The sequence below is a fragment of the Mustela nigripes genome, chromosome 14 (assembly GCF_022355385.1).
Source record: "Mustela nigripes isolate SB6536 chromosome 14, MUSNIG.SB6536, whole genome shotgun sequence".
In the NCBI taxonomy this organism is placed as follows: domain Eukaryota; kingdom Metazoa; phylum Chordata; class Mammalia; order Carnivora; family Mustelidae; genus Mustela; species Mustela nigripes.
The window spans coordinates 14,756,201-14,768,329 of record NC_081570.1 but is presented as its reverse complement, the minus strand read 5'-3'; the positions used below and the strand labels follow the sequence as shown (position 1 = coordinate 14,768,329).

The following is a 12,129-nucleotide window of genomic DNA, read 5'->3' as shown; positions in this document are numbered from 1 at the left end:
TGTCCCTACTTCATAGGATGTTACAGATTTTCTTGAGCTGTTCTGCTGGTCCTTGAGTGTCTGTTGAGCCAGTCTACTTACTATGTCTAGCCTCTCCTTGGAAATTTTAGGCCTAATCACTCCCAGGAATAAGTCCAGAGACGCTTCCATGGTTCAGATTGGACTTCACTGCTTCAGAAAACCAGTGTTCGTCATTTCAGTTGACATAACTTTTCAGTCTAAGTTTTTACTTTCTGGGTACTGAGTGTTCTGAAACTTGTGTTAAGCTTTCCTTTGCTTCTTCATGCAGATCAACCAACCCAAATTGCCAATGCGAACTCTGGATCCTCGGATTTTGCCTCGAGGACCAGACTTTACTCCAGCCTTTGCAGATTTTGGAAGGCAAACCCCTGGTGGAAGAGGCGTACCTGTAAGTGCAAGTTCCCTACAACCCAGTTAGTTAGAAATTGTTAGAGACTTCATGACAACTTGTCTAATGGCAAGAGAACGGCATTTTTTCGTTGATTCCTCTAACCAAGAAGACATAGAAGAGGTGAAGACTGTCTTTTTTTCCAACTAATATTAAAGCAAATAAAGAATACACTGAGTTGTTTTTACCTGAGAGAAACTGGTCTGCATTAATTTGGTCTTGATTTTTTTACATATTTTTTTCAATTGAACTGCAGATGGGTTAAAAATAGAGCTAACCTTAAATAGGATTCCTGCTTTATTTTGAGGTGTCCTGATATAGTTGAGATCTCTGATGACATTCGGCTAATGGTCATCTCTTTGTCTTTGTTTCTACAGATTTGCAAAGTGCAGAGCAGGCATGGATTGCCAATTCTGGAACAGAGCAAAGCCCCAGCTTGTACTCCACTGGCGATGTCGCACCCACCCCTGAAGAGCCTGCCTCTAGGGGTGCGCTGAATCCTTTTTTTTTTTTTTTTTTTTTTTTTTTTAACAATAGTCTCTGGTGTTATGATATTTTCTGTTTTGTTTTTCTCACTTACTATAGGTTGTGAAGTCACTATATGAACACATGACATGTACAAAAGAGTGCAGTGTTGGTATACTGCAGGTTGCACTTACACCCCCATTGGCAGGCTCTTCAGCGGTAGAAGTGACGTCACCAGTGGAGTTATGCTGGGGCACTGCGCTGTGCAAGATGTGGCAGGCTGTGCCTACTCCCTGCTTTGTAGACTTGCAGAAAGCATGGGGGAAGGTTTGCCAGTGATGTGAATACCTGTTTTTCCCAAATTGGAGTGGTACAGAGAGCACTTAATTTAAACTTCTGGAGGAGCTTGGAGTTTGATGTACATTTGCAAATCTACTTTATTTTGTTTGTAAAAATACTTTTATTTAAGGTGACACTTTTTATTTTTCCCATCACCTTTTTATTTCTGGAGTGGCAACTTTTGAAACCTGCTTTGGAATAAGACTGTACACATCAGGAAACAAATGTCACTTTGTAGATATTTGAATTATTTGTTGTTTGCCTGCAGCCAAATACTAATTAAAAATACTTCAGTGCCTATAGTGCATTGAAGGCTTTGTAAAACCTATAGAAAATCTCCTTAATTTGAAGCATGTTATTTATTGAGCATTACCATCTTAACAATATCTCTGTGTGTGATTTTCTATTCTCACCTAGGTTGGAAATTTAATCTTTATTTTCTGTATACTAAATTAAAATTTTTCTCAAGTTTTAATTATCTCACCAGAAAGTCTTAGAGCGCAGCTTTCTAGAATCCATTTGATACCTTATTTTTCAGCATTATTTCCCTTTTTGGTAGTGTAAAGTTGTGTTTCTATTAGTGGTTTTTTTGTTTTTGTTTCGGTTTTGATATATATCTTTGCTTTGCCAAACACTGGAAATAATGTTGATGCCATTTTTTATTAGTTTCAGGTTAACAATATCTGTCATTATCATATTGCTCTGTTTTGTTCATATGTCACTCAAAGAAGGTATGATTTGATGCGTCTCATCTTCCAGTGTATACTGCCACTTTACATCACCAGCTTGCTATTGTTTAGTAACTAGGTATAGCAAAAAGGAAGTGCGATGGACTGAGAATAAGCTATGTCTCTTTTATAATATTGAAATTAGAAAATGAATTTTAAAATTATCACAATGTGTCTTTGCCCACTAATCTACCTACTTACATATGTAAATGATTTATTTGGTACCAAGAAATATGATTGGAAATGAGCCATTATGAGGAATTTGTAATGTTTCCAAAAGAGTTAGCTCTAGTTATTTCACTTTCTTTAAATAGCTCTTGTCAGGTGACACAGCTAATTTTTAAGTATAATTGTGATCTGTCAGAGTAATACTGATATGTTAAGCCTAATGCAAGTATTTATTCTTCCAGCATCTCCCACAGCTAACAAACATGCTCCACTTAATTTTATCCTGCTTATGTTGGTATGTTGTTGTGGATTCAAATGGGAATTTCATAGGATATAGCTATGTAACATGTAAAGGAACAGTTAATAATGCTGTTTGGAAAAAAAGAAGCAGTCTTACTCTTCATCGTTTTTGGTACCATACCTCTATTAATTTTTCCCAGCCTCCCAATTGGCTTATAAATGATTACCATCCAAAGATCTTAAGATCTGCTAGACTTAATTTTTCATGGTGTGGCTTAAGTAACTGTGACTCCTACTATAAACTTCTCTGCAAAAGACTTATTACAAGTGGGTAGCAATTGTTTTAACATGTCATGTGCAGTTACGCAACATTTTCAAACATAAAGGTCTTTTGATGGATAGTAATGTATAGATCTGTTGGAAGCACTCAGGCAGTATCCTCTCTCTACCTTATTAAAAGTCGAATTACTTAGCAAGTGTGATGTAAATTTTTTTTTTAATTTTTTACAGATTTATTTATTTATTTGACAAGGAGAGAGAGACAGTGAGTGAGGGAACACAAGCTGGGGGGAATGGGAGAGGGAGAAGCAGGCTTCCCGCTGACCAAGGAGCCCAATGCCTGGCTTGATCCCAGAACTCTGGGGTCATGACCTGAGCCCAAGGCAGATGCTTAAGGACTGAGACACTCGGGCGCGCCTGTGATGTTACTTTAAATGGTAATCTAGGCAGACATCACAGAAAGCGCCCCAAGAGACATGTATTGAAAGAGAGACAGTGACTAGTAATTTACCATTCATATTTATTTCAGTTAGCTTTGAGGTTAGCTGAGCTTTTTTTTTTTTTTTTTTTTTAATTTATTTATTTATTTGGCAGAGAGAGGTGGAGAGAGGAAGCACAAGCAAGGGGAGCTGTAGGCAGAGGGAAAGAAAGAAGCAGGCTCCTCACTGAGCGGGGAGCCCTATACGGGGCTCAATCCCCGGAACCTGAGATCATGAACTGAGCCGAAGCCAGACACTTAACCAACTGAACCACCCATGCACCCCTAGCTGAGCTATTATAATAATTATTATATTATAATAAAAATTCTACGGGCAGAGAGGTTTCCTGAGGTTATATCATCCTTCCCTTTCTCCATAATCCCTTTAAAACATGGTAGGATGATTATTGGTCCTGTTGGGGTAAGTTTAATGTTATAGTCTATGAGATAAGAGCAATGTATATTGATCTCTAAAACAGAGATGGGTATGGCTTTTTATGTAATACATTTAAGAAAAATATATGAGAGAAGGTAAAAAAAAATTAAAACTCAGTTCACCTGGGAAAAAAATGCATCTCAATAGTTAATCAATGCCAAAAAGATTTTTTTAAAAGATTTTATTCATTTATTTGACCGAGTGAGCGAGCATAAGCAGGAGGAACAGTAGAGGGAGAGGAAGAAGCACGCTCCCCGCTGAGCATGGAACCTGATGCAGGGCTTGATCCCGGGATCCTGGGACCATGGCTTGAGCCAAAGAGAGATGCTTAACCATCTGACCCATCCAGGCACTCCAATCAATGCCAAATGTTGATGTTTCATTTGAGTTGTCACATTTTTGGACCCTGAGCACATTATACCTTAAAATTCTTCTGCCAGACAGGGAGTTCCTCTTCCAGTCAGGATTGTCTCTCCTTTAAGCAAGGAGACCAGGCTCATTTTTATATATGTACACTTCATAACTCTTTAATTTCATGTGTGTTTAGTAAATAAATCATTCATTATATATGGTGCATCTTTTGAAGGATGCCGTAAATTTGATAGTTTGTATTAAGCTTTCCACATGCTCACACACACGCCAAAGAACATGAAATGTTTAAGGTTAATATATCAGTATAGATAGCACTTTTTTATATAAAATGTTTTTTTTTTTTTTTAAATTTTACTTATTTGACAGAGAGAGACACAGCGGGAGAGGGAACAGAAGCAGAGGAAGTGGGAGAGGGAGAAAGAGGCTTCCCGCTGAGCAGGGAGCCTGATGCGGGGCTCAATTCCAGGACAGTGGAATCATGACCTGAGCTGAACGACTGAGCCACCCAGGCGCCCCTAGATAACATTTCTTTAAAAAGTTCTTTTTCTTCTTTTGTATTGATGATAACTTACCTAGTTTTTAAGGTCCTTTTATATGTCTTATATCCCTGATCCTCATAATATAACTTCTGTGGGTAGGACTGGCATTTAATGTATGAGAAAGCCTACGTTTAACAAAGTTCAGAGACCTGCTCACAGTAACTTTGCTCATAAGTAGCAGAATTGAACAGTCCTTTTGTCTTCTAATCTGCCTTTTTTTCTGCTGTAACATACTCTTTCCAGGCACTGATGTTCCACATAATGATTTCATTTTCAGAGTATAAGCATGAGTACATTAGAGATTAATTTATTAAGTGTGTAAAGCATTTATAAGTCTAATAGATCTGTTGAAGACTCAGTATTCTCGGTTAAATATTTGTGAACAATATCTTTCTTATTATATGCAATGAACCAAATAATTTTCAAGGTTGTCTTGGAGCTTGCACATAGGTTATAATACCGATTTTTTATTTGGGACTAACAGCTTATGTTAATCTTTTTAATACTTACTTTCCTTTGAAATGTTGTTACCTATTTAGTAATATTTCTCACATCTTATGCAGTTCATTTGAAATCCATATATATTTGTCTTAAAGCTGGTAAAGAGATTTGGCGTAAGTTGTATTTACTTCCTACATTCAAATCTCACTGCTACATAGTCATTGATGTTTCCAGTAAGTACGTTCAGGGAATAGAACTTTCATACTTCATTCAAACATGATTAAAATTATATCCCCAAATTGGGGCGCCTAGGTGGTGCAGTCATTAAGTGTCTGCCTTCAGCTCGGGTCATGATCCCAGGGTCCTGGGATCGAGTCCCACATCGAGCTGCACATCAGGCTCTCTGCTCCACGGGAAGCCTGCTTCTCTCTCTTCCACTCCCCCTGCTTGTGTTCTCTCTCTTGCTATGTCTCTTTTTGTCAAATAAATAAATAAATCTTTAAAAAACATTATATCCCCAAATTATTATTACTATGCCTCTTATCTGATTTTGACATAATTACCTTTCATTATACCCACTAATCTTTGTTCTTGACAAATTTTTATGTGCAAATGCATGGATTAATTTAAATGTCCTATAGTATAAGTTATATATAAGTTATTTAAACTTATCCAAGCACTGAAAGGATTTTAACCCACACTAGTTACCCATTCTTGTTTACACTAGAATACAACCTGAATTTTTAAAATATCAGATAATATTTAGTGTTCTGCATTCTCTTATCAGAATTGTTTTGGGGGTGCCTGGGTGACTCACTTGGTTTAGCGACTGTCTTCGGCTCAGGTCATGATCCCAGAGTCCCGAGATTGAGTTCCTCATCGGGCTCCTAGCTCTGTGAGGAGTCTGCTTCTCCCTCTGACCTCCTCCCCTCTCATGCTCTCTCTTGTATTCTGTCTCTCAAACAAATTAATTAAATCTTAAAAAAATAATAGATCTTCATTTCTGTTTAAAAAGAGAGAAAAAGAATTGTCTGGGCTATTATATCAAAGTTTCAGTTATAAACAAATGTTTTTATAGTAGGACTATCCAGTTTAGCACCTGCTCCCTGTTGGTACTTTTCTAGTGTGATCCTCTTCAGGTCATTTTTAGTTAAACTATGTGTGGTACCTCAGGTTTTTTAATGTGTACCAAATACTCTGAGATTGTATCATTTATTCTGAGTACTTAGCTGGATATATTTGACAAGATTAGTGTGTATTGCTCAGGAAGGCTATTTTTTGATCCTGATAAATGCTTGATACTGCTATTACTGATTAGGGCAGATGGTGAAGTATAATTCTGAGAATGAGTGTTGTTTAAAGGCTTTCAGTCTTGCCAGCTTCAGCCTCAGACTATGTATTTCTTAGAACCTGTTTTTTAATATAAAGCATTGAAATTTAAGTTTCTGCTTCCTTCTCTAAATCTTCATATAAATTCAGAAGGGCAGTATTAGGGCACTAACAGAGATATGATTCTGATTTGTATGTCTTGTGTGACTTCTTTTCCTTCCCTCTTAAAGTTTAATTACAATATTTACTCAGGATTTAGAAAATGATATAACGGACACTCCTGGGAGACTCAGTTAAGCATCCGACTCTTGGCATATGACATATGCATATGTCAGTATGCAATAGATCTGGGAGGAACAAAACTTACATCAACCCAAATGTTTAATCTTGAAAAGTTATTTCCTGGCATTTGAAATGGCAACTGTTAGTGATATTTTAATACACAGAATGCAAGTTTTACATTAAGACTAACAGTAGTTAGTCTTAATCTGATGACCATTGTGACAGGCCAGCAAGTGTTTTTAACAGAGTGAGTATAGTGGGACTCTAGCAGGAACTAAGAACTGACAAAAGAGAAGACATTTTTTTCAGGGAACAATTTAGTTAAATCTCATTTAATGATTTAAGAAAGACTTACTTTAGTATTTCTGGCCCAGGAAGTTTACAGGGATCCATTAAAATCTGTAGTAAGGCTGGATGTCTATGCTATAAAGAATTTTTTTGATAAAATTGTATTTGGATTTCACACTAGCAGTGTGGAAACCTAGTTTTTGAAGCAGCTTTGTGACTGTGATGATTACTGCCTGTGAATTTGTATAATTATTCAAGTGAGCAGTCCAAAGTCACACAGCTAGTGAAAAATAAAGCTTCAGTTTGGGGTATTCTTTTTTGTTAAGAATAATAGCAGTATCAAACAGAATTTTCCCATCACATTATCTAATTTAGGACTTCGGAGTTAGAAACTGTAGTAGTGGAAAATATTGCACTGATGGTATTCTAAGGTTGTCCTCCTCTTCTCCCCCAGAAAGATCACATCAAATTGAGTGCTTAATATCCATCTTTGTGTGTAAGAAATGTTCAGTGTGATCATCAGATTTGAATTGGGAAGCACAGCAGAGGCAGCAAATTTTAAGTACACTCTGTAGATATAATAAAGAATATTCTTGTCCTAGTTGTTGAATGTTGGACCACGAAGATCTCAACCTGGCCAGAGAAGAGAGCCGAGGAAGATTATCACAGTCTCTGTGAAAGAAGATGTGCACCTGAAAAAGGCAGAGAATGCCTGGAAGCCCAGCCAAAAACGAGACAGCCAAGCTGAGGATCCTGAAAACATCAAAACTCAGGTGAGAACAGAAGCACATTCTTACATTGTTTTGGAATTACAGTGCTGTTGTTTTAATGTGCTTTGACTTGTTATTTTGTCCTATTAGTATACTAGAGATTTTAGTTCATGATTTTTGTACATTTTTTGTTTTTTAAAAGCATTATTCTAAAATCTTTAGCATAATGGGTGCCAAGTACCTACTATTTTCTTGTTTGGTTGTCAAAACAACTACTGTATCTAGAGGGTTTATATGTCATAGACTTTGATCATTTAGGCTTAGAGCAATGCTTGCTTTTCTTAAAAATGTGTTTTTAGATTCTTAGTACCCTGTGCTAGTCCAGTTAGCATATTGCTTTATGTCTCCTTGTCAGGCCTTCATTTCTGTATTAAGTTAGAATTTAGAAACCAGGGGCGCCTGGGTGGCTCAGTGGGTTAAGCCGCTGCCTTCGGCTCGGGTCATGATCTCGGAGTCCTGGGATCGAGTCCCGCATCGGGCTCTCTGCTCAGCAGGGAGCCTGCTTCCTCCTCTCTGCCTGCCTCTCTGCCTACTTGTGATCTCTCTCTGTCAAATAAATAAATAAAATCTTTAAAAAAAAAAAAAAAAAAAAAAGAATTTAGAAACCAATCTTGTTTTGGAATAAAATTGAATTCTCCGCATCTTTCTATGCATACCTGCCTGCAGAACTCCTTAGGATAAATTGAATAAATTCCTTTAATCCAAACAAAATTAATTTTTGTGTCAAATTATATAGTGTTCATTCATCATTTGCTGTACATACAGTGCTATTTCCTATACTTGGGTTACCTCTACTATCTTGTTTGGATTTTTTGCTTCTAGGCACCAAGACTAGAGTCTGCTCTTGAATTTTGCCCCTATATCAGAGTTAGGTATCACAGATCATATGCTGACTTGTCAGTGTCTCATTCCTTAAATATCTTTCCTCTCATTGTAAATAGTTTAATACAGCAGTGAAAAGCTTCAGCTCTAGAGACAAGCAAGTCCTATTAGGCAAGTTCTTAATCTCAACTGTAAAATGAAGATACTAATATTACCTACCTTTACCTACCTTATGGGGCTGTTTTGAAGATTGAATAAAGTCATATAAAGCAGTTGGCATGGTTCCTGGAACCCAGGTACTCAGTATGATGATGATCTGTGTCAGATGTGTGCCTTATACATGTAGATCTTAATTCAACACCAACATAGAACCACAAACATAGTAGATACTATACTTGATAAACAAACTAACCAACAAAGTTGTTCATACAAATCAAGACCAAGATGAACTTACTCATCACAAAACCATGCTGTCAAACCTCAACTGGCTGCTTGTCTTTTTGTTCATCTTTTTAGTGATTCCACAGCTATTTGTCCCTAGGTACATCCTCCTCCAGAGTCACTGAAATCAAGTATCTAATTTCTTTTCAATGTATCTCAACCTTATTTTAGAAATACCTTATGTATCTCTCCCTCCAATCCTTCTGAGAAGTGCTGATTGATAAGGGGCCTAAATGACTTGCAAGGATAGGTAAAATTCCTGCTGAATCTTTATCACTGAAGGCGAAGAGGTCTTGTTTTAGTGGTTAAGGCACTTGTAGTTGTGCCTCATTTCATTAGATTATTGCAGCAACTATGAAGGAGGGAATAGATATTTTCCTTCTTTTATATATGAGAAAATTGAAGTATCGAGAAATTAAGTTGCCCTCGGTATTGTGGACTAGTCCATTCGTTGCACCTTGTAATCTGCCTGTTTACTTTGTAACAGAGTTCTCCCTATTACTGGTTAAGTTTTATTTCTGAAACATAATTTTGTTTTGAGGAATCATTCATTAATTGGCTATGTTTTCTTTAGTGAAAAGATAAAGCAAACCCAGTGGAGAATTAATAGTCGGCTTTTTCAGGGCGAGTACAATCCTCTTGTTATTGATACTTTTTCTTCTGAGTATGGTGCATCTTTGCTCCATTCCTTCTCTTTTTTGGAGTTTTCATTCTTCTCTTTTGCATAGGTCTACATCACGCTGACCTGGTGTTCCTGCTAATTCTGTTTCTTTACTTTTTTGTCAAAGAGTAGTTTTATTGTTGCCACTTCAACTTCTAAAATACTCTTTCATTCTGATTTCATTCCTACCGCTGTATTTTAACCAACACTATGAATAATACCAATGACCTTATTTTTCCTGTGTCATAAGATAGGACTGCCTTGAGGCAGTTCTAGGAGTCATTGCCTCATGATTTGTCTAGACTTCAACCACATATACTACTGTATATGTGGTCCCCTGCTTATGTCTCTCTTCTCTTCTCTTGCTATAGCATTCTTACTGCTTCTGCCTGACTCTTCTACCTGAAGGACTGATTTTTAGATCTCTGCCCTAGCTTTTAACCTGTCTCTAATGACCTCATTTTCAGATTAAAAAAAAAAAAAAAACCTCATTTTCTCTCAACAACTCACACACTAGCCCTATGCTCTTTCCTTGTTGTTCCCTATTCCCAAAATAGGAAACCCTCACTAATAACTCCTTCCTAAAGGAGTTTTCCCTTTCTAAAATGTCTTTTTCCCTTTCTTTTTTACTTGGCTAGTTATTTTCTTTGTTGGTGGTGGTTTTTTTTTTTTTTTTTTTTAAAGATTTTATTTATTTATTTGACAGAGAGAAATCACAAGTAGATGGAGAGGCAGGCAGAGAGAGAGAGAGGGAAGCAGGCTCCCTGCTGAGCAGAGAGCCCGATGCGGGACTCGATCCCAGGACCCTGAGATCATGACCTGAGCTGAAGGCAGTGGCTTAACCCACTGAGCCACCCAGGCGCCCCTGGTGGTGGTTTTTTAAAGATTTTACTTACTTGTTTGAGAGAGCACGAGTGGAAGGGTAGAGGAGGAGGGAGAGGATCAAGCAGATTCCCTGCTGAGCAGGAAACCCCCATGCAGGGCTCGATCCCAGGACCCTGACATCATGACCTGGGGACCCTTAAGTCAGACACTTAATTGACTGAGCGTGCAGGCACCCCTAGTTGTTTATTTCTTAATTTTAGTTTTTATTTGAGTATAGTTGATACACAGTCACTTAGCCAGCTCTTTTTGTCCTTCATAACCTGGCCCAATTCTCATTTGCTGGCTAACCCATTGCCTCTGACCTCTCTAACACATAAACTGCTCCCTTCTGTGCCTCCTCATTCATCTGGTGTTTGCTATCACCTCACATACAATTATCTTGTCTTTGCAGCTGAAGTCAGTGGTCTGGAAGGCAGCAACTGTGTGTGACACTTTATTTGTACCTGATACAGAATTTGTTGGGCCTCAAGTAGATGTGAATTAATGATTTTCAATAAAGTTATTGTTTGATGCCAATTTCTTTTTTTCATTGATGTATAATTGACATAACATCATGTTAGTTTCAGTTTATATACTGTAATGATTTAACATTTATGTATATCAAAATGGCCACCATAATTAGTCCAGTTAACATCTGTTATCATGCATAGTTAAAAATTTTTTTTTCTTGCAATGAAAACCTTTAAGAGCTACTGTCTTATCAACTTTTGATGCAATATGCAATACAGTACTAACTGTAGTCACCTTGCTGTTCATTACTTTAATAAATTACTTTTTTATCCTAGTTTTTAAGCTCAGATTATCATCTGAAATCTTTGAGATATTTGAAGGTTGTGGCTTTTTTCCTCCTTCCTCCCTCCCTCCATCTGTCTTTATTCTTCCTTTCTGCTCCTTTCCCTTCTTTTCTTCTTTCTTTCTTCCTAGAAAAGGAGAGAAAGAGAGCACAGGTGCATTTTCAAAGGGAGAGGGAGAAAGAAACTCAAGTTAGACTCCCCGCTGAGTGTAGAGCCCAATATGGAGCTCCTTCCCAGGACCCTGATATCATGAAAAGAGCTGGCTGCTTAGTGACTGAGCCAAGGTTGTGTTTTCTTCCCCCTTGATATAAAGCACAGATTGTTTTAGATCTCACCAATACTGTCAATTGATTGAGGCAATTGAGAGAAGTTTGGTGACTTTGCCCACCCTTAAGAAACTTAATTTTTTTTTAAATAAAGGCAGTGCTAACTCACTGCTGAAAAAGCCTGACTATATAATTTTTTAAAGATTTAAATGGATTTATTTACTACCTCCTTCCTAGAGAAAACTATTAACATATTGACATGTATTCTAAAAATCCTTATATTCAGATACTAACTTTTTAGGGATCAAATAAAACATTTTATAGGCCTTTTCAGTTATGGTTTCATGGATTTTTGTAACTTCATATTTTACTGAGACATAATTTACATTTAGTAAGCTTTACTATTTGGTATATAAATCTGCAACTCTTGAACACACATAGGCATGTAACAACCACCACAATCAAGATATGGTATGTTTTTATCAGACCCCAGAAATTTCCTTGTGCTACTTTATATCCATCTTCTGCCTGCATGCCCACCTCTAGCAGTTACTGCTCTGTTTGTCCCAGTAGCACTGCTTTTTCCAAAATACCAAATAAATGAAATCATTTTGAATGTAGCTTCTTTCACTTGGCACATTCCATTTGTAGGCATGTATGACTCATTACTTTTTTATTACCTGTTAGTATTCCATTG

General features: G+C 37.1%; 1 protein-coding gene across 19 annotated transcripts in view; it reads left to right on the top strand.

Annotated features, from left to right (window-relative positions):
- The window catches only part of EIF4G3 (eukaryotic translation initiation factor 4 gamma 3), a 355,154-nt gene that overhangs the window by 270,732 nt on the left and 72,293 nt on the right, over positions 1 to 12,129 (top strand). For 13 of the 19 annotated variants that reach the window (XM_059376540.1, XM_059376533.1, XM_059376527.1 and 10 more), the window contains 3 exons: positions 290 to 409; positions 787 to 897; positions 7,396 to 7,566. In XM_059376540.1, the coding sequence (XP_059232523.1) occupies positions 290 to 409; positions 787 to 897; positions 7,396 to 7,566 (402 nt within the window). Of the gene's footprint in view, positions 1 to 289; positions 410 to 786; positions 898 to 994; positions 2,811 to 7,395; positions 7,567 to 12,129 lie in introns of those variants that run through there. The other 6 variants (XM_059376541.1, XM_059376534.1, XM_059376530.1 and 3 more) reach the window with 2 other exon arrangements.